The sequence below is a fragment of the Cebidichthys violaceus genome, unplaced genomic scaffold (assembly GCF_023349555.1).
Source record: "Cebidichthys violaceus isolate CVI_PGR_0920_01 unplaced genomic scaffold, fCebVio1.0.p SCAF_80, whole genome shotgun sequence".
NCBI lineage: Eukaryota > Metazoa > Chordata > Actinopteri > Perciformes > Stichaeidae > Cebidichthys > Cebidichthys violaceus.
Window position 1 is genome coordinate 633,711 of NW_027176965.1, and position 18,474 is coordinate 652,184.

Consider the following 18,474-nt stretch of genomic DNA (forward strand, 5'->3'; position numbering starts at 1 on the left):
CTCTGTGGTTGCTCTTCATTTGCATCCCATATATTCTTCACTCCGGCCTGCGGCACAATAACATACTTCCCTCTACTTCCCGTGTCATCCAGGCAATCCGCCATTTCAGTTTTCACTCCTTCCTCCCTCTGTTGCTCCGTCTTGCTCTTCCTGCGTTCCGTGTGAGGATAGGATGCACGAGTTAGTTGATTTTAAAACACAGTGGAAGGATGCAGAACATCTGGCGTTTCATTTGACATTAATATACTTTTATTGTTCATTGTAGGGACGGTCTGACCTCAAAATGACCGTTGTGTCTGACTTGACAACTGGCTGCTTTGGCTGTCTTTTTTATTTTTTTATTTCTTTAACACCTCAGGTGCTGCTAAAGTGAATTGTGAACAATGCTGCTGTCCTTAAATGCTTTTCTGACATTTCTGTTGTGCCCACCGTGAATGGGTTTTGTGTGTGTGTGTGTGTGTGTGTGTGTGTGTGTGTGTGTGTGTGTGTGTGTGTGGACTCAGGTGGCGTACCTACTTGTGTGCAAATGTGCGTGCGAGTATGATTAAAGGGAGTTTAAGTAGTGGTAGCGTCTACTTTAATGGTGCTCTGTGTGTGTCTGTAGCCAGGCAACGCTTTCAGAATGTGTGTGTGTGTGTGTGTGTGTGTGTGTGTGTGTGTGTGTGTGTGTGTGTGTGTGTGTGTGTGTGTGTGTGTGTGTGTGTGTGTGTGTGTGTGTGTGTGTGTGTGTGTGTGTGTGTGTGTGTGTGTGTGTGTGCCCCGCACACTGCATGTAACAGACCACAGAAGGCAGGACAGCATGTTCCAAACTGGATATTCCAGTCATTCTTGCTTCGCTGCATCAAATATATTTATTTTGGTATTTACATCCTTTTTTTTGCGGGGGGGGGGGGGGGTTATTTAATATGTTGTAATGTTGAGCTTGTTTTTTCCTCGAATATGAGAGCTGGGAATGAAGCAGAACAACGTCAGCAATAAGTCAGCTTTCACACTGGAAAGAAATAGAGATAAAAAAGCACATAACACTGTGAGTCTCTGAGCACGCCCTCCATGTTGCACTGGCCTACACACACACACACACACACACACACACACACACACACACACACACACACACACACACACACACACACACACACACACACACACGTTACTTGCACTCCACGTCATCAAATCTGTCTCCTACAGCAACTTATTGTCCAGATGACCTCATTTGCTGCCTCCTACTCTCTGCTGTGTGAATGTGCATTTCTTTGTGCACATCCGAATTATTGCAGTTCAATTCAATTTATTTTTGTCTAGCCCAAAATCACAAATTTCGTTTTTTAGACGACTTGAGCCTTTTTTACTGAACGGTTGTACGGTGAAGCACTGCTCCAATGTGATAGATTGCATCAAGGGTTCCTCTCGTGTGTGTGTGTGTGTGTGTGTGCACATATTACAAATATGATCTGTTTGAGTTGTTTGTGTGAAGCAGAATGACTTATCCTCTTTAGCAAACATTCATGAAACAAGCAAAACAAAGCCGGACGTTTTGCTCGTATGTGGTAAAAAAAAAAAGCCTAATGATGGGAGCAGCCGGTTGATGAAATAAATGGTCCGATTTTATATGGAACCGAACCATTCAGAGCACTGGATTAGTGGCTTACAAGCCGTGGGCACTCTGTATAATCTTAGTTAGTAGCTATTACTGGCCCCGGTGTGCTTAAGCAATAATACGGGGCAGCCAAAAGCCTCTACCTGTGCAGTAATTGACCTTGGCAGTATCTAAGCCGCGTACGGCACCCATTAGCACCGAGCACAGAACGCGCCGGTGGAACACAAACACCCGGTGCTGCTGACCGGTCGACAGGACGGGCAGCGCCAAGCTCGAGTATCAAATCTGCTGGGCGGGAGGGTCCTTCATTTGATTATAAAGCATCTTGAATCATGAGCCCCCTGTTTTATGTGCCGTAAACTGTGCGTTGTTGACTCGATGATCCTTCTCCTCCCAGAAATACACAAATAATACAACAAAAAAAAAAAAACGTTCCACACAATACCCTGCTCTCAGGGACCTCTCATTTCACTTCCATCCCGGGGACCCTGCCCATCATTCGCCTGAGAGCACTTTGCTAAATAGCAATCCTCCAATGAGACGCCAGCACCACATGGCAGGCCGGGATTGGCTGGAGGGCATGAATGATGCCTTTTTAGGAGAGCCAATGGGGCTGCTACTGAGGGCACCTGAGTCACCCTGTCTTGTTTCTTCGCTCCGTCATTCTCCTGTTGTCCTACACACACACGCGCACACACACACACACACACACACACACACACACACACACACACACACACACGCACACACACAAAGAGACACCCTCTTTGAGTGTTTCTAAGCCTGCCAATTTTAGTGTGAAAACATGCTCCTGTCTCCAGCCCAGAGGTAAAACAGGTGGCGGAGGAGGGAACACACACTCCTCTTTGCTCAATCCTCGTAGGATGCGACACACACACACACACACACACACACACACACACACACACACACACACACACACACACATGCGCACAACACGCGCAGGTTGTTGTGTCGAAAACAGATTCACATTATTGCTACGATTTCTAAAATACCACTTGTTAGTAAAGCGCTACAGACGAGGCCTGCGCAAATAAACACACACACACACACACACACACACACACACACACACACACACACACACTCACTCACTCCAGCGTAGCCCTGGGGAGTCCTCAGGCTGTTAGTCCACCAGAAAATGTGCCGTTGACAGTCTCTCTGCTGCACACAAACAAACAAACACGGAGGCATTCATGAATTCACAATGACCGACTTAACAAGTGTCACATTCTGTACCGGGCCCGTTTCCCTCTCAAAGGTATCTATTAATCATGAGCTGCAAGTCGACGTTCTGTCATTAGTAATTGTCCCGAGCCTGTAACCGTACAGTGTGTCGATTGTGTGAAGTGCTGTGTGTTTTTCCGAGGTTAACTGGGGTGAGCGGCGCCGGGTTCTCCCCTCTCCCCTCTCCCCTCTCCCTCTCCCCTCTCCTCCTCTCTCTTGGGCTAAAACATCTTTTTTTTTCCGCCCGCCCGTTCGGCCACCTTGAGGGATTTGTTGCCGGCGACGGAACTAAGCCCATAAAGTGTCGAGTTCCTGCTGGCTGAACGCTGAGCCGTCGTTTCTCACCAGACGTTTTCATAACCTTAACTTATCGCTACAAGTTTGATCTGCGAGCGTACACGGGATTATGTCTGCGGCGTTAGCCCACATTTTAACTAAGAGGGGGTGGGGAGAGGGCGGGGGGATGGTCGTGTCAGACGGAGCCTTAACTCCATGTTAAGATTGTGTTTCACTTCTGGAGGGAATGTGACCGCCGACAACGAGCCATTATAGAGACGGAGGCGGTTTAAAATGTAATAAAAAGACCAGGCTTTCCTTCATATCACAGAGTATTTTAAATGAGGATGCATGATGCAATAACACGAGTTTTAACACCCTTATAGCTACAGTCCTGTGTGTGTGTCTTCTTCTACTCTGTTCTATCGTCATCGGTAGACGACTTGTGTCACACGGTGAGGTCTAGCTGAGCGTTCAGCAGAGTTTCTGCGAGCAGAAGGGAGACGCTTGACGTCCTTCGTGGTGCACGGCACCCTCCGGTCCTGTGCCGCCCATCTGACTCACCTCGGCGCCATTAGGACGTACTGGCGGTCTGGTGCGTTTCCTGCTTCTCTGTGTTGTGCTCCTCTCTCGCAGGAACGGTGCCAGCTGCAGTCCCTCCCCGATTCTCAGACCCCTTATTTATTTATTTTATATCCATGCAGCTCAAATGCAGTTTTCATAAGAAAAAAATATTATTTTTTTGTTATAATCTGAGGCACAAACTGCGTAATTGATATCTCCGTGCCAACAAGTCAAAATACTGTATGTTTTTTTTAGCACAATTGGTTCTTGCTAGCCCGCTGTTAGCATTAGCATATTTAACTTTGTCTCCTCTGTGTGTGTGTGTGTGTGTGTGTGTGTGTGTGTGTGTGTGTGTGTGTGTGTGTGTGTGTGTGTGTGTGTGTGTGTGTGTGTGTGTGTGTGTGTGTGTGTGTGTGTGTGTGTCTGTGCAGGTAAGCAGGTCATCCACCCAGGGCAGATTCAGGCTGTGCAGGAGGAGTTCTCCCCCAGTCAAGAGAGGGTCCAGTGGGCCAAAGAGCTCATTGCTGCTTTTGACCAGCACCAACAGGAGGGAAAGGTAACATTAACCTCCATTATTTTACAGAAGAACTCTTTCAATGTATTGTTTTGGTCTAAAATTGCTACCCGTTGATGCTCATTGCTGTTGCCAGGGAGTTTAACCCTTTGTTAGCATTTGTCCTGGTTGTTCACTGAATATTTCCAGTAATTTAACTCTTAGGCTACAACCTCATTGAGATGTCACTTTAATCCTTAAACAGAAGAGCACAAAAATCTGTTAAAATATACACTGACTTCACAAAACAACCACGCATTTTTAGGGAAGAGACCTTGGATAAACCTGGGGATTTATATATATATATACTGTATATATATATATATATATATATATGTACTGTATATACAAAACTCTATGTGCCTTGTGTTGGGATGACGAGTCTTGCTCTGCTCTGAGGCCCCGGGCTGGTCCTTTTGTGTGTCCTCTCACACACCTCTGTAGTTCCAGAGAATACATACTGTACACCCCTGGGTGACTCTCTGAAGACGACATAGGGGACAGAGGGGTGGGGGTGGCGGGGGTGGAGTTGGGCCAATTAAGTGTACAATATTATTGTTCCTAATTTAGTGCATGGTTGGATCCTGTGTGCTGAGCTCTGTGGGCTATCTGCTGAGGTAATACACAATCTGCCCACACCTCTCTCCCTGCCAGGGCTGCTCCCACTAAGCATTGCCCGAGGGATTCATATCCTACCCATCCCTCTGCCGCCCTGCGTGTGTGTGTGTGTGTGTGTGTGTGTGTGTGTGTGTGTGTGTGTGTGTGTGTGTGTGTGTGAGAACAGCGAGCAGGGGTCAGTCCCTTTGTCTCGCAACACGACAGGTGCTTGTTTTTCATAATTCTCACCTCCAGCTATTGACTGCATTTGTCTGACCTGAGGTTTCTTGGAGATCTTTCAAAGTATTATATTATACCAGATGATGTGTAATTCACAGATCTTCCTGCAGTTCTTTTTTTTTTTCTTGCCATTTTTCACTTGACTGCGTTTGTGCACTTGCACACTGCTTGGTCCATTTGCTGCTGCAACTTTATATTTGCTGTAATTAATGAGTTTTAGTGTTGATTACCATGGATTAAAAACATATGTTTATGCTACATCCCCCCATATACACACAAAGTAGTTATCATAAAGTGGTTTGGTGTGTTTTTCAGCACAGTGATTGTTCCGTGCTCGTCTGCTCTGACGTTTCTCCTTGTTGTGAACCTGTTCAGGGCGCGTTCACCTTCCGCGGCAGCATGATCGACATGCCCTCGGTGAAGCAGGCGCGGAACATCCTCGTGCTGTCCGCCGCGGTGACGGAGAAACCACGCGACTGACCGGCGGGGGAAGAAGCTGCTTTGAACCCGGACGGGGGGAGAGAGAGAGAGAGAGAGAGAGGAAGCGGGAGCTGTTGCAGGTTTCACGACGAAACCTTGACAGCTTATGAACTGTGCGGACGCTGCTTTTCATTTATGCTTTTAATAATTGTGGAAATGGTTTGACTGCGATGGCAGTCGTGGTGAAATTCTGGCTTTTTCTGTTCGGTCCTGTTTATGTTTCTAATACACCTTCAGATGTTTTTGAGCAGCCTCTCGAATGTCAACTTTGGCACACTCTGCAGTGTGTGTGTGTGTGTGTGTGTGTGTGTGTGTGTGTGTGTGTGTGTGTGTGTGTGTGTGTGTGTGTGTGTGTGTGTGTGCGCCTCTCTGCCTCTCCAAGGTCCTGATGAATGCTTTCCCATCCCCATGGTCGCGGCAGCTGGGCGAAAGGGTAAACAAACACAACAAGCCACTGTTGTGGATCTATTCATTAGGCCTCAGTCCTCCAGTCGGGCCTCAGCCCTCCCGCCTATATAGGCCTGACTCACAGACATCAAAGTCTTAGGAAAACAAAACAAGAAAAAACCCAGATTGAAGTGCGTAAACTCACGATTTATTTTTGTGTGTGTGTGTGTGTGTGTGTGTGTGTGTGTGTGTGTGTGTGTGTGTGTGTGTGTGTGTGTGTGTGTGTGTGTGTGTGTGTGTCAGCCTCCTTAGTAAAGACATGCGGCTCGCCCTGTGGCAGCTGTGAGCCTGCGGTCTTGATGGAGAAGGCGTGTGGCGTCGGACACACCACGACCTGTACGAAGAGTAAACACGGCACACGCCGCCGGTGTTCTTTACCTGATCTCTCATTCAGCGCATTAAGACTTAATGTTCAGCTTATTGTTTACAAATGTATTCATCAGCATCTTCCTCTTCCACAGATTGAAAAAAGGTCACTTTAATTTCTATATATATATATAAATATATATATATATATTTAAAAAACTACTAGACGAGTTCAGGTCATGCCGTCAAAAAGGAAGCGCTCCACGGCGCTCCGTGGGCGCTCCACGTTGTGACTCCCAGAGACAGTGAAGTGGGTGTGATGTTGGAGTGAGACAGATTAGTGGCCATGTTGCTCCAGCAGACCGGGGCCCAGGCTTTGTCTCTCCGACTGTGGATGGGAGGATAATTGGGGGGGTGTTGAATGGTTAATAGTGCCATTGGTGACCATGGTAATGAAAAGGCACCGTGCCTCCCCTAACCCACCTCACCCCCCCTCCTCTCTCTCTCTAGTACTGTATGATCTATTGTGTCTGGGGCAGGGCTGTGGTCTGTGCCAGGCCAGGCCAGACACACACAAAAAAAAAAGATCGAAGCCACTCCTGCGCCCTCGCCAGAGAGCCCGACAGTAAGCTGTCTCTCTGGCATCCGGCCACATATTTCTCTCACCCCGTTTTTTTTTTTTTTTTTTTCTGTCTGTCCGTCAGGAATTCACATCCAGCTTGTTTGTTTGTTTTCGCCTCAATCTACCGTTACGCCCTGAGGTCGGTGGACTAAACTGCCCTTATGTGTGACTTTCATGAAATAAATCCACAAACGTTGTTGTGGGTGTACAGAGCCGGTTTGAGAGGCTCTGCTGAACTTTTGAAATAGATGTTGGATGAACTGTATCTCAAACTCAAGTCGGCTTACATGGTGTAATATTTAAAAGATGATTCTTCTGCTTGTGCGTGACATCGTTTGTAGATTGTGAGTAGTCTGTACCGATTGCTGAAATCATAATGTGTCTTGTTTTTGGATCATGAAGCACTTCAGCGTGACATTTTCAGCTTTCCATCGATTCATCATTTTGTTGCAGCCCGATCCGGGGAACGAGACTCAGAGCGAGTCGCAAGGATGACAATTCTCTTTTGATTTGAAAGAATTAAACTTGTTTCCACAGGTGTTGCCTCCATCATTGTGTCCAAATGAAAAGAAAGTTGTCTCACATTGACCAAATCGGATCATTCCGTGCTGTTAAGACGTCCATTCCGGTGCACTCCCGAGTCTCAAAAGAGGCCGAGCAGGTGAACTCCAGAGGTGGAGGAGGCCGAGTCTGAATGGGACAACTTGGCTTTTTTGAACCAACAGGTGTCTCCCCCCCCCTCCTCTCCCCCGTAGACAGGAAGGAGGATCTCTGAAGCAGGAGGAAGCTGGGGGGGGGGGATGTAAGGAGAAGGGCAACTGTTCTGAGGATGACCAGGAAGTGATCAGGCCAGTTTATACGCCCATCAAGACACAACATCCCCTCCAGTGGTTCCTTTGACACGTGTTTGTCATTCTTTTCGTTCCGTCCACATACTCATGCTCCTCTGCGATATCCCCACTAACGTCTCTGATTTAAAGGTAAAACAAAACGTCCTGTTGGTCTCTCTTAGAACTCACCTCCATTCAATCAACGCTCGCGGATGGAAAAAAAAAAAAAAAGAAAAGAAATGTCCCGCGAGAGATTTCCGGTGACATCTCTGTAGATTAGAGGAATGCGTCCCCCTGTCCGCCTCCGCTGTGTAATTCTACATGACGTTTCTATTATGCGTGGAGCCCCATATAATCTCCAGTCCGGCCCCGGCACTACTTCTTCTTCTCCTTCTTTTTTTTTTGGTATTTAAACACATCTCTTCGGTACTCACCCGAGAGAGTAAATTACAATTAACACGATTATAACCTCACCAGAAAATGGTGACGGGAATCAATTAGGCTGCGAGCAGTATTTCAGAGACCGGTAATGTGCTGGTCGAGATTGCTTTCATAAATTACGAGGAGGGGGGGGGGGAGAGAAAATGCATGTATGCAAAACACTGTCAGAGGAAAATTAAAACGAAATGTTTTACATATTTTTCCATTAATCTAAATGGGACCCGTGTGGCAGAGATGGTTTTATTCTAATTCCTCGCCCGGGGACGCCCCGAATAATGACTTGATGTTTTAATAGACTTCTAATGACAATATATGACAAAGTAATTGCGGCGGAAGAGTATTCGAAAGCAATAAAAATACCTCGTTATTGCAGCTGCAGCACAGTTTGAGAAGTGTAAACCTATTAGCCCAAAGAGGTGGCTTGAAATGGGACGTGCGCGTGAGCCGATCGACGTTAAAACATTTAGTTTAGGCTAATTAACTCTGTTTCAATATTTAGGAGGATTGTTTCAACGCGTTCAACGTGGCGCCAATAGGCCGCGATGAGCTGCTGCTGTCACTCCTTCGTTTTTAGGATGTCCCAGCCCTGAGGCGGGACAGGGTTCTTTTTTTTAATTTTAATTATTATGATCAATTATTGCTTTCCAAAATAATAATAAAAAGGCTTCGAAATGAAAAGAAGAAAATAAATTCGTTCTCACTTTCTTTTGAGATAAGCATTCTGAGGTTGTAGAATTTAAAAAAAGAGGAAATAATGAAGCTGCTAGAAAACTGAACTGAACACTTTTTTTTCGAAATTTAATTTCAGATTAAAAATAATAATAATAATATAAATGGTGGATTAATTGGACTGTTAATAAAATCTCCAACCTTTACTTGTATTCATCTTGTTTGGGTCATTTTCTGTCACACGAGCGTTCCTAACTGCACACACTCTATTCACTCACTATTATCTGACACTTTATGCTCAATATTTCTCTGATATTTTCCTCAGAAACCACAGAAAGCAGTCTGTCTTTTAAATACAGTGTAATAAAATATTACAGCCGCAGACCCTTTTACCCCCCCCCCCCCCCCCCCCCCTCTGATGACAGTCCAGCCTGTCTCTCTCTCTCTCTCTTTTCTCCTCCAGTGCGTTTTGCATGATATGAAATGCACCGCGGCCCGTCTGTGCTGCCTGACTGATCGGGCACATGTGGACCATTACTAACTTCATTTGAGGAACCCCTTTTGTCTGAGTGTCCCCGTCAGCGAGGTGTCCGACGGGACGCAGCGGCGTGGCGGGGCTCGCGATCAGACGTCCAATCCAAACGTTCACCTTCACATTGTGACGTGCGTGTTTCTGTTGATGCAGCGATATAAACACAGTGTAATTTTTCTAAGCCTAATATATTTTCCTACACTTGATTTTGTTCATGCAGGTATTTATTTTTCTTTTATTAGTATTATTTTTGTTTTGCCCCTGCAGGTGATATTTAGTCAATATTTCACCCCCAGCACCAGACAGGTGTATTAATACGATGCAGCTGCAGCCCACCTGCAACATGAGTATCATAAGGTGATGGGCGGGGAGGCGTCCGTCTCCATTTGTTTTCCACCCGCCTAACGTGCCCAGGCCTCTCTCTGTATGATTGAAGGCCCCTTCGTGCTTCTTGCAGAGTTCAGTTCTATGGAAGGTCCGTTTCTTTTGAAGTCCGGGCAGCCCGGTGTGTGTGTTTACCTGGCGGGTTAACATCATCTGCAGTCAACAAGAAGAAGAAGAAGAAGAAGAAGAAGAAGAAGAATGTAACCGAAATGAAGCAGACTTTGTTTAAATCTTACCCTCAGAAGAGTTGTCTGCTGTACGCGAATTATGATGTATTTGTCCCATTAAAATAAAGAAGAAGTAGTCAAGTACAAGTCGGATGATATTTCACTCGGTTGTAGGTTGAAGTATTTTGAGGTGCACTTTACCTTCCTCCTCAGCCCTCCTCTTGGCCCGACTCCCCCCGAGACTCCCTTCTCCTTAACGGGCTCAGATCAAAGGCTTGACCGGCCCCACTAAAAACCCGCCCGCTTTGTCTGCTGTTGCCAGGAGTGAGGAAGAGTGTCGAGGGGGAGGAGGGGGGGCATGGTAATGAGACTCGTTACAGAGCGACAGAAAAACGTCTCTGCAACTTTTTTCCCCCCGTTTTTGTACCTCGAGTGTCCATCTGTCGTCGCGTCTCCCTCTCGGATTTCTTCCACTCCCCTGCAGCACGAGTTCACTCTTTATTTCACCCTACTTTATTTCCCGTGGACGGCAGCGGCATTATGTGACGAACAACAACCTGTCGTGTACGTCAGAGTGCATTTGTATTCTATTGATGGATGTCTAAATGCGATTTGGTCGCGCACATTCCTGTCGCAAATAAACGCTCTTTAATTGAATTGCGGCGCCGCAACCTAGACTCGCACGTGAGTCCTGTTTGTTTGTTTTGTTGTCCCTGAACGCACCAGACGAGGCAGACTAATAGAAAGTTTACGTGACCCGCGCAGACAGATGCAAGGGAGAGAAGAAGGGGAAGAAAAAGTAACAGCGCCTCATAAAGTGTCTGCGGAGGTCTGCGGACGTGCAGACGCTAACCTGCCTCCCGCTGCTAATTAGGCAGTAGAACGTGGAGCCGGGGACACGTGGATGATGAGGGTTCCATCTCTGTCTCCATCTTGAAAACGTGATGAAGCGCTCTCACTACAGGCTAAACGTATTTCGCGTAACTTTTCAGGCTCTTTGTTGTGCCGTGTTCACCTGGACGGCATCGATAGGATCCTCCGTGAACTTCTCCACAGTGGCTTCATCAAACCACCCCATTTAAAAAAAAAAAAATGTTTCAGAGCAAAGAGGTGCGAAACACCAGAGCACTGTGTTTGGGACATTCAGGAACTTTTCACGTGGCGCTTTGAGAAGGGCGTGTCGGCTGAAGGGTTCAGAGTTTCAAGTTTTTTTTTTGGAAAAACCGAACGTCGAATAGACGCTGGTCCTCGTGAACCTTTCACCTGTAATGTGTTTCACCTAGTTAGGAATATCACCAACTCTCTTTTGCGCGTTTACAGGCTGATGAACACGACGTGAATCAGGGCGATTATCCGTCTGTACGTCTCTGCCCCATCGAAAACCAATGCTCTTCAGCTGCACCCTCTCTCTCTCCCCCTCCTCCCCCTCTCTTTTCTCTCTCCATTCTTCTCCCTCTCTCTCTCTTTCCCCCTCACTCTCTGTGCCGTTGAGCAGGTGGAGGCCGCGCACCTGCACGCACAGCTGCGCGCACCTTGTTATTGCTGCCGCTGCTTGACGCACAGATGAGCGCAGCACACAGCCAACAACACAATCCCGACAATATAAACCTCTCCAGCGCCGCAGCTCTCAGCCTCAGCGTGGTCCACTCCTCTTTTTTTTGTTGTTTTTCTTTTTATTGCAGGGACACCAAACGTGCACTATTTCTATGTCGTATTTATCAGTAATATCCATATCTAAATGAAGGGAAAGCATCATCTTTAACATTCGGCTTGATTAAATGTTTCCCAAGCTCAAGGATGTTGTGTGTGTGTGTGTGTGTGTGTGTGTGTGTGTGTGTGTATATATATATATATCCCAGCCGTCTCGCCGTCTATCTGTTGTTTGTCATGCTCCGGACTTCAACATGACACCATCTAATCCAATTAAACACGATAACCCTGGACTCACGTGTTATTCTCTTCCTTTTTCCCCTTCAAGTTGCTGACAAGCACTCTTGGTTTGGTGTGAAAGAGGGAGTCAAGAGCCCTCTCTTAATCCCGGGCGCGACCAGGAGTGATTGAAAAGTGAAAGAAACCCCTCATCGGTCCTCGAGCTGGGATGCTGTTTTCTTTGTCCATGTTACTCTGGCTTTTTGTTTAGTGCGGCCATCATGCATAGCCGTCCATTCTTTTAGGTCTCTAAAGGAGGAGGGGCGGGGGGGGGGGGATCACGTCCGCTGAGCTGCTGACAGTTATTAGTTTGTGTATCATTGAAACGCGAGGAGAAATAATCACAACTAGTCTGTGTTCGTTCCCTTGTTCAGAAGTTAAAGCTCGTTGTAATCCACGCAGCCTGCTAATTGGGGTTTATAGGAAACAATTACACTCAATTTTTGTTCGTTTAAAGTGTGCCTAATTAGTCGTTTGTTTAAATGGTTTTAAGCAGATTAGGGCCTGCGCAGAAACATGATAACACCCCCCCCCCCCCCCCCCTCTTCTCCCTCACATACAAACGATGTTCAGTGCAACTTCTGGCATAAACTGAAAGACTGCAGCTCACAAAACAAAATAATCACGATAATAAAATAAATGAAAAATCACGACTGCCATGTAAAGTTTTATTCTGTTTCCATTAAAATAATCTCGAATACATAATGCGAAAGTGCTTCTGGGTAAAAAAAAACAAAAAAACAACAACGACTAAAAAGGCGACGTGGTTGCAGAAAGCGCGCGCCGACATGACGTGTTGTAGGTGTTTCTAACTGACAGGTAACTGACATTAATCCGCTCTCTCTGAGACTCGGGGGATCTACAGTAAACGGGGATACGGTTAATGAAGCACCACTTGCCCTTTGCATCTCGGTCACAGTGTGACGCGGGGAAGTTTAGAGAAACTTCATTCGTTTAGCATAATATTTCCTGGGCATGCGTCATAAAATATGATGCGGACATGTACAGCACTGATTGCGCTGCAAAGGTTTAAATAAGGCAATGTTGCAGCGGATACATAATTAAAAAAAGGCACCAGCTCGGAGGAGCATTAGCGTATGAACTTTTTTTTTTTATTTTAAGTGTTGACTCAGTTTATTGCTCTCAGTTTATGTGACATCTCAGAGGCGTCGTAAAATTGATGCGTGCCTAACTGGCTCTAATAATGCGCCATTGCCAACAGCCCGTTCGGCTTTCCTGCAACCACGAGGCTGTTATTATGCTTATTATAATTCATATTGGGAGCCCTCCCTATAGGAGCTGTGACAGACAGACAGAGGCCAGGTGGGAGAGGTAGACTTTGAGCGCAAGGAGTCGCGCCTCTCCTCTACATGCGCACGCCGCTCGGTGCTACGGGGGACCGCGTAATGAGGGCACCTACGGGGCCCTCCTGGATGGAGAGGTGTCCGAACCCTCGCCACGGCCGGTCACAATTGAAGCACCGACACCTGCGCGTCACCCCCGCCTCCTCTTCCTGCCCCCCTCGGGCAGCGCCTGCCAAAGCCCCTTATCACCGAGAGTTCATACTTCCGCGCACAACTTTTGACAACGATAATGATGTGCATGGTGATGCTGAAGTAGGGAAATAAGCACTCTGCGTGTCTGTGCATGGGAGGGGCTGTTGCATTTCTCCTTAGGACCGGTTCACTTCTGCAGCCTTTGCATATAAACAAATAACTGCTTTGAAACCTTTCAAAAATAGTCCTAAACTAAAGTAAGTAACGTTATTAAAAGCATGCAGATAAGTTGACACTGGACATTAATAATTAGGTGATGAATACAGTTGCAGCTTATTAGATTTCGGCCCAACTATCACTCATGTTAGTACAATATGACCGTCTCTCAATGCTTAGTGTCACTAAGATGGATACGCCGTGATGGTTTGTGGGATAGACTGTCATTTACCACGGCAAGTGTCTAGGAAGGGCCAAAAGGTGCCCGTCCCCGACGGAGATGGCCTAATTATACAATTAGTCTTGTGATCGGGACAGTCCAGAGCTAAGTGTCCTGTGGGACAGCCAGACACATTATGGCTGTCATCAGTGTCTTCACAGCAAGGGAAAGAGCTCAGCCTAATAAGTGTGCCGCTCATGTCCTTAGATGAGGTGGAGGCCTGTGGTTTCTCTGATTCAACATGTTTCACGTTCTGTGGCTTAATACTGGATTTCTTGAGCGCCGGTGAGGGCCAAAGCATCTCTCGAGGCAAGCGATGGCAAAGTGGATGGAGAGCCGTTTCCTGGACGCCATTGATACCATAGGTCATCTCGGTATTCAATCGTTTTTGCCTTAAGCCTCATCTGGGGCCTCGGCGGACCAACGCCACGTCTCTTTGAAGCCGTCGGTCAGATGGAGACCCCCATATCTCGATCTCATTGCCTATCCAGCCATACATCCTTTCTGGCTTATCCCTGGTCAGTTGGAAACATCAAGACACCACATTTCCTTCTGCCCATCCAGAGCCATATCTGTCATTACCAAACCGCAAGTCTGTTGAAGTGAATGGGCGTGAGGCTTGTGATGTTTGGCATCAACGCGGTCGCCTCCAAGGAGTCGGACGGAGGTCTCGCCGCTGCGTGGCGGAGGAGGCACCGGATACTTTGCTGCTGGTGCACCGGCTTATCACATTGGATTAGAGCTCCTACGGTGAGACGGGAAGCCGAGGACGACCGGTGACCAACTTCACCAGTTTGCCGACGATGAGCGAGACTATATGCGAAGACGGTCAGGTGTTGGGAGCAGGAGTCAAACCCTTATCTGTTGTTAGCACAGATGACCGCTTCTCGTCCGCTCACGTCTCCTCTCTCCACCTGGACGCCAACCCTCTTCCCTTTCTCCTCTCTCCTAACCAAGGATGCCCCCCCCCCAACCCCAGCTGTGATTTCCCCCCACTCTAAATGCTGACCTTTTTCTGCAATGAAGCTAGATGCACTCAGGGACCGCCATCTGATGTTCTGCACAAACACTGATACCAATCTTGACCCACACAATGGACAGAGTGATGGTAAGAAAGAGGAAGCAAAGGAAAGGGGGTGGATTAAACCGGTGGACTGGCACTATGCCTTTGAAATCGTTTTGGATCAATCATAGATAGGTTTTTCAGATAAGTTAGGTTTGGAATTGAAGGGAGATGCATGGATTTGAATTTTATTAGGGGGTCCGCGGTGGTGAAAGTAATCCCTGAGGCCTCAAATCTGTTATTTCTGTCCCCACGTCAGCTTGTCTTCAAAAGCACCAATGCAGGGCTTCTGGTGCTCATCCTACCGCTTTTCATTTGTCTCTGTACCTAAAAAAGATGCTTATTTTAAAATACATATATATATATATATATATATATTAAAACAGAGCTCGAGTCCTACGGGGTGTTCTTTGTGTGCCAGAGGTGAAGCTGATTATTTTAGTTCAGTCTGAGGTAGCTTGTAAGCAGTGTCACCCCTGGGCACAAATCAAAAATATCCGACACTTAAAAAGTCCATCTGCTTCTCTTTGATGGAGAATATAGTTCCTCGTTTCCCTCCACCTGGTCAGGCCTCGGTTCCAGGTACGCTGAAGCCTACATCCTGCATTTAGAGGCTTTTAGGAAAGCCCTGTCATTCAGTCAGAGACTACTGGGGCAGCATGCTTGCACTTATCTGCACTTTAGTTTTTATTTTCTGGCCGGCGGGCTGTATAAGGGCCAGGTAACAGGGCCCGGCTCATGCCGGTTGCCCGTGGACGACCTTGCTCTCCTCACCTACTGCCTTGGAGTGGCTCCCAGTCCTGGGATGGGGCTTTGGACCGGAACCAAGTCTCTACCCCCACAGATGTTACTGAGCCACCAGATATTATGTCAGTTTGTGAGTGATGCATCGTGCTCTTCTGCAGAGCGGTGCGTGACTTTAAAGTAGCCGGGATGAACGTGATGACACAGAACCTCGTCCCTGAAAGATGTAGTATTTATTATAGTAGTTATTATGATTATGACTGTTACTCTGATCCATCATATCAGATACTGTCAAGTCTTTACATTTAGGTTTGTGAGCAGGAAGTGTTTTTACTTAAAATGTTACAATTAAATAATTACTTAAATGTTACAAATATACTTATGATTTAAGTTGGACCCTCAAATTTTTTTTTATTATTTATTCCATCTAACACAGAAAAAAGTCGTTTTTAAATATAATGTTGCTTCACATCTAAAGGCCAGCCTTATGGAACACGTTCTAGGAATTTGTGTATTTTATTTTAATCAGTAAGTTCTGTTCTTTCGTGTTTATTTCCGTTTTTGTTTTTCCACTTATTTTGTCGTTGTAAACATTTAAAACACAAACTAATTCCAAGATTCCAGTTATGCTTTGACTTCAATGAAACACTCGTTTTTAATAAAACGTCTCAAAACGAATGAAGGAGAACTTCTTTGAAGCAACGATCAGCTGCTGTGACTGCGGGTTTCCTATAACTTAGCGCCACTTATCTTGAGATGGACGGTGAGGAACAACACTGTCTAAATGTCAGCGCAAGAATAAACCATCTTCCTCCACAACATGGTGTTCTATGCGGGTTATGATTATATTTAATTGTAGAAGACGCTAGCAGAAGAAAAAACAACATGTTTCTGTCGTTGAAAAGACAAGACTCGTGATGTGCTCACTGGGTAATTGATTTAATGAAGTTCCTATGAAAACTAAAACCAAGTGCAGGTCAGTCGAGTAACCCCCCACCCCCTCCCCCCCGGTGCGCCCGTTGTCAGATGTTTAACTCCCGCCACTGCTTTGGGGAAAAGACATCGGGGCTAATAGGTGAAACCACGGCCGCTGAAGGCTGGAGAGCAGCGAAATGTTCCCCCTGCAGACGTCCGACAGTCCGAGTGGAAAACCGGTCAAGGAATTGAGAGAGAGCCCCCCCCCCCCCCCCCCCCCTAGCTGCAGCAATCCACGAAGTCCTTCCTCAAAAATACTAAAGTTTTGAGTCGCTGCTCTAACTTGCTGTCGAGTTGTCCTCTGCAGGCTGGAGTCAGTGCACGTGCTGCAAAAAAAAACTTCAGAATAAAAGCCGAGACTGTGCGCGTGTTTCCACTAGAAGAAAATCTAAATCGGCTCCGAAAGACAACCGGGGAGAGCAGCAGCAGCAGCAGCAGAGACCGGGCTGCGTAGTTTCCTGACTCGATCGTGAGAAGTTAAAGACAGTAGGCAGGTAGGGAGCTCCGAAAACCCGCTGGCGGAATGCTCGGATAGCAGATATGAGGCCGTTAAAAAAAAAAGACAGTTCATAAGAAAGAAGGAGAGAAGGGGACCGGCGGAGACTTCACTCGGAGAGAAAGTAGCGTGGGCAGGCTAACAGGTGTGTGGCCTCCAGCCCGTGTAAGTTATATGACGTTATTTGTAGCGTGTGTGATCATTTGTTCTGATCGTTATAGGCTGCTTAGCGTCACGGCAAAGTTTAACAGCGCACAGATGATGCATTAAAGCGCTCCGCGTTGGGGGGGGGGGGGGGTTTACAGTGTATTTAGAAGGAAGAGGTGAAAAGCAGCAATAAAATGTGACCGGAGTATTTTAATTACCCGCATTAGGCAACATCAAAAAAGAAACATCATGGCCTATATGTCAACCCAGTTCTCACCGTATCGGACTCTACCTTCACTAAATATGGCACATCCACGTCCTCTGACTATTGCTTCTTTATTCCCAGCTGTCCTCGCCCACCTCTTATTATTCACTTGTCATATTTAAGAAGAAGAGAAGTCAGATTTCCATTTAGTAACCGAGCTATACAAATATTTAAAAACTCAGCCGGAGCTGTCACAAGGTGCTGCTGTTCTGCTGGATTTGATTTCTGGGCCGATGTGATGGTGGTGGTGGTGGTAGTGGAGGGATGCTGGTTGCTTCTCCACATAAAAATAAACCTCATACAAAAACATCAATCTGTATTTTACTGTGGCCTCCAAGGTGAGCCGCGCGCACTTTGACCACTCATGCGCAGGTGTTTGGATCAAATGACCCTAAATAAGTGATTTTTTTTTTGTGTTGTTTTTTTTCCCCCCTAAATAACCAGAGCTTCTTAACTTTTGTGACCCAAAAAAAAAAAAAGAAGATCACTTCACAAGCGCATTGTGCCGACAGCATTCAGGAGGTGGATAATGCTTGTAAAGTCTGACAAGACGGCGTTTGTTTTGGTTCCACGCTCGTCTGAGAAATTATCGTTCAACCCCGCGATTGAGGAGAAGCAGCGGCGGCGTTTTCACTGCGACTTCTCGCTTTGTCCCCCACCACCCCCACCCCCCCATCCGAAGTGGCGTCTGCATGTCTGACTCCGCCGGTTACTGATTTGCAGGCAGTATGTTAAGGTGGCCCATGTAAGTGATTTCCACGGGCATCCCACTAAAGGAGAACAAATCGCTGACAAAGGGAGCGCCTTTCCCCATTCAGCCTCGTCGTTGGGACAACCAAAAACTATTCCTCAGATAATAAGTTCTACTTCAAAGCGTTTCTCACTGAAGGGTGACCGCTTCACTCCTTTCTTTTTATTAACTCTCCTCTCTCCTTTTTTTTTTTTTTTTTTTTTTTTTTAAATACCAGAG

The 18,474-nt window shown here is 46.6% G+C and overlaps 1 protein-coding gene across 1 annotated transcript in view; it reads left to right on the top strand.

Annotated features, from left to right (window-relative positions):
• Positions 1–7,468, top strand: part of clybl (citrate lyase beta like) — a 10,972-nt gene extending 3,504 nt beyond the window's left edge. The window contains exons 5-6 of the mRNA XM_068702086.1: positions 4,117–4,241; positions 5,451–7,468. Coding sequence (XP_068558187.1) covers positions 4,117–4,241; positions 5,451–5,555 — 230 coding nt within the window. The 3' untranslated portion in view covers positions 5,556–7,468. The remainder of the gene's footprint in view (positions 1–4,116; positions 4,242–5,450) is intronic.
• The last annotated feature ends 11,006 nt before the right edge of the window (positions 7,469–18,474 follow it).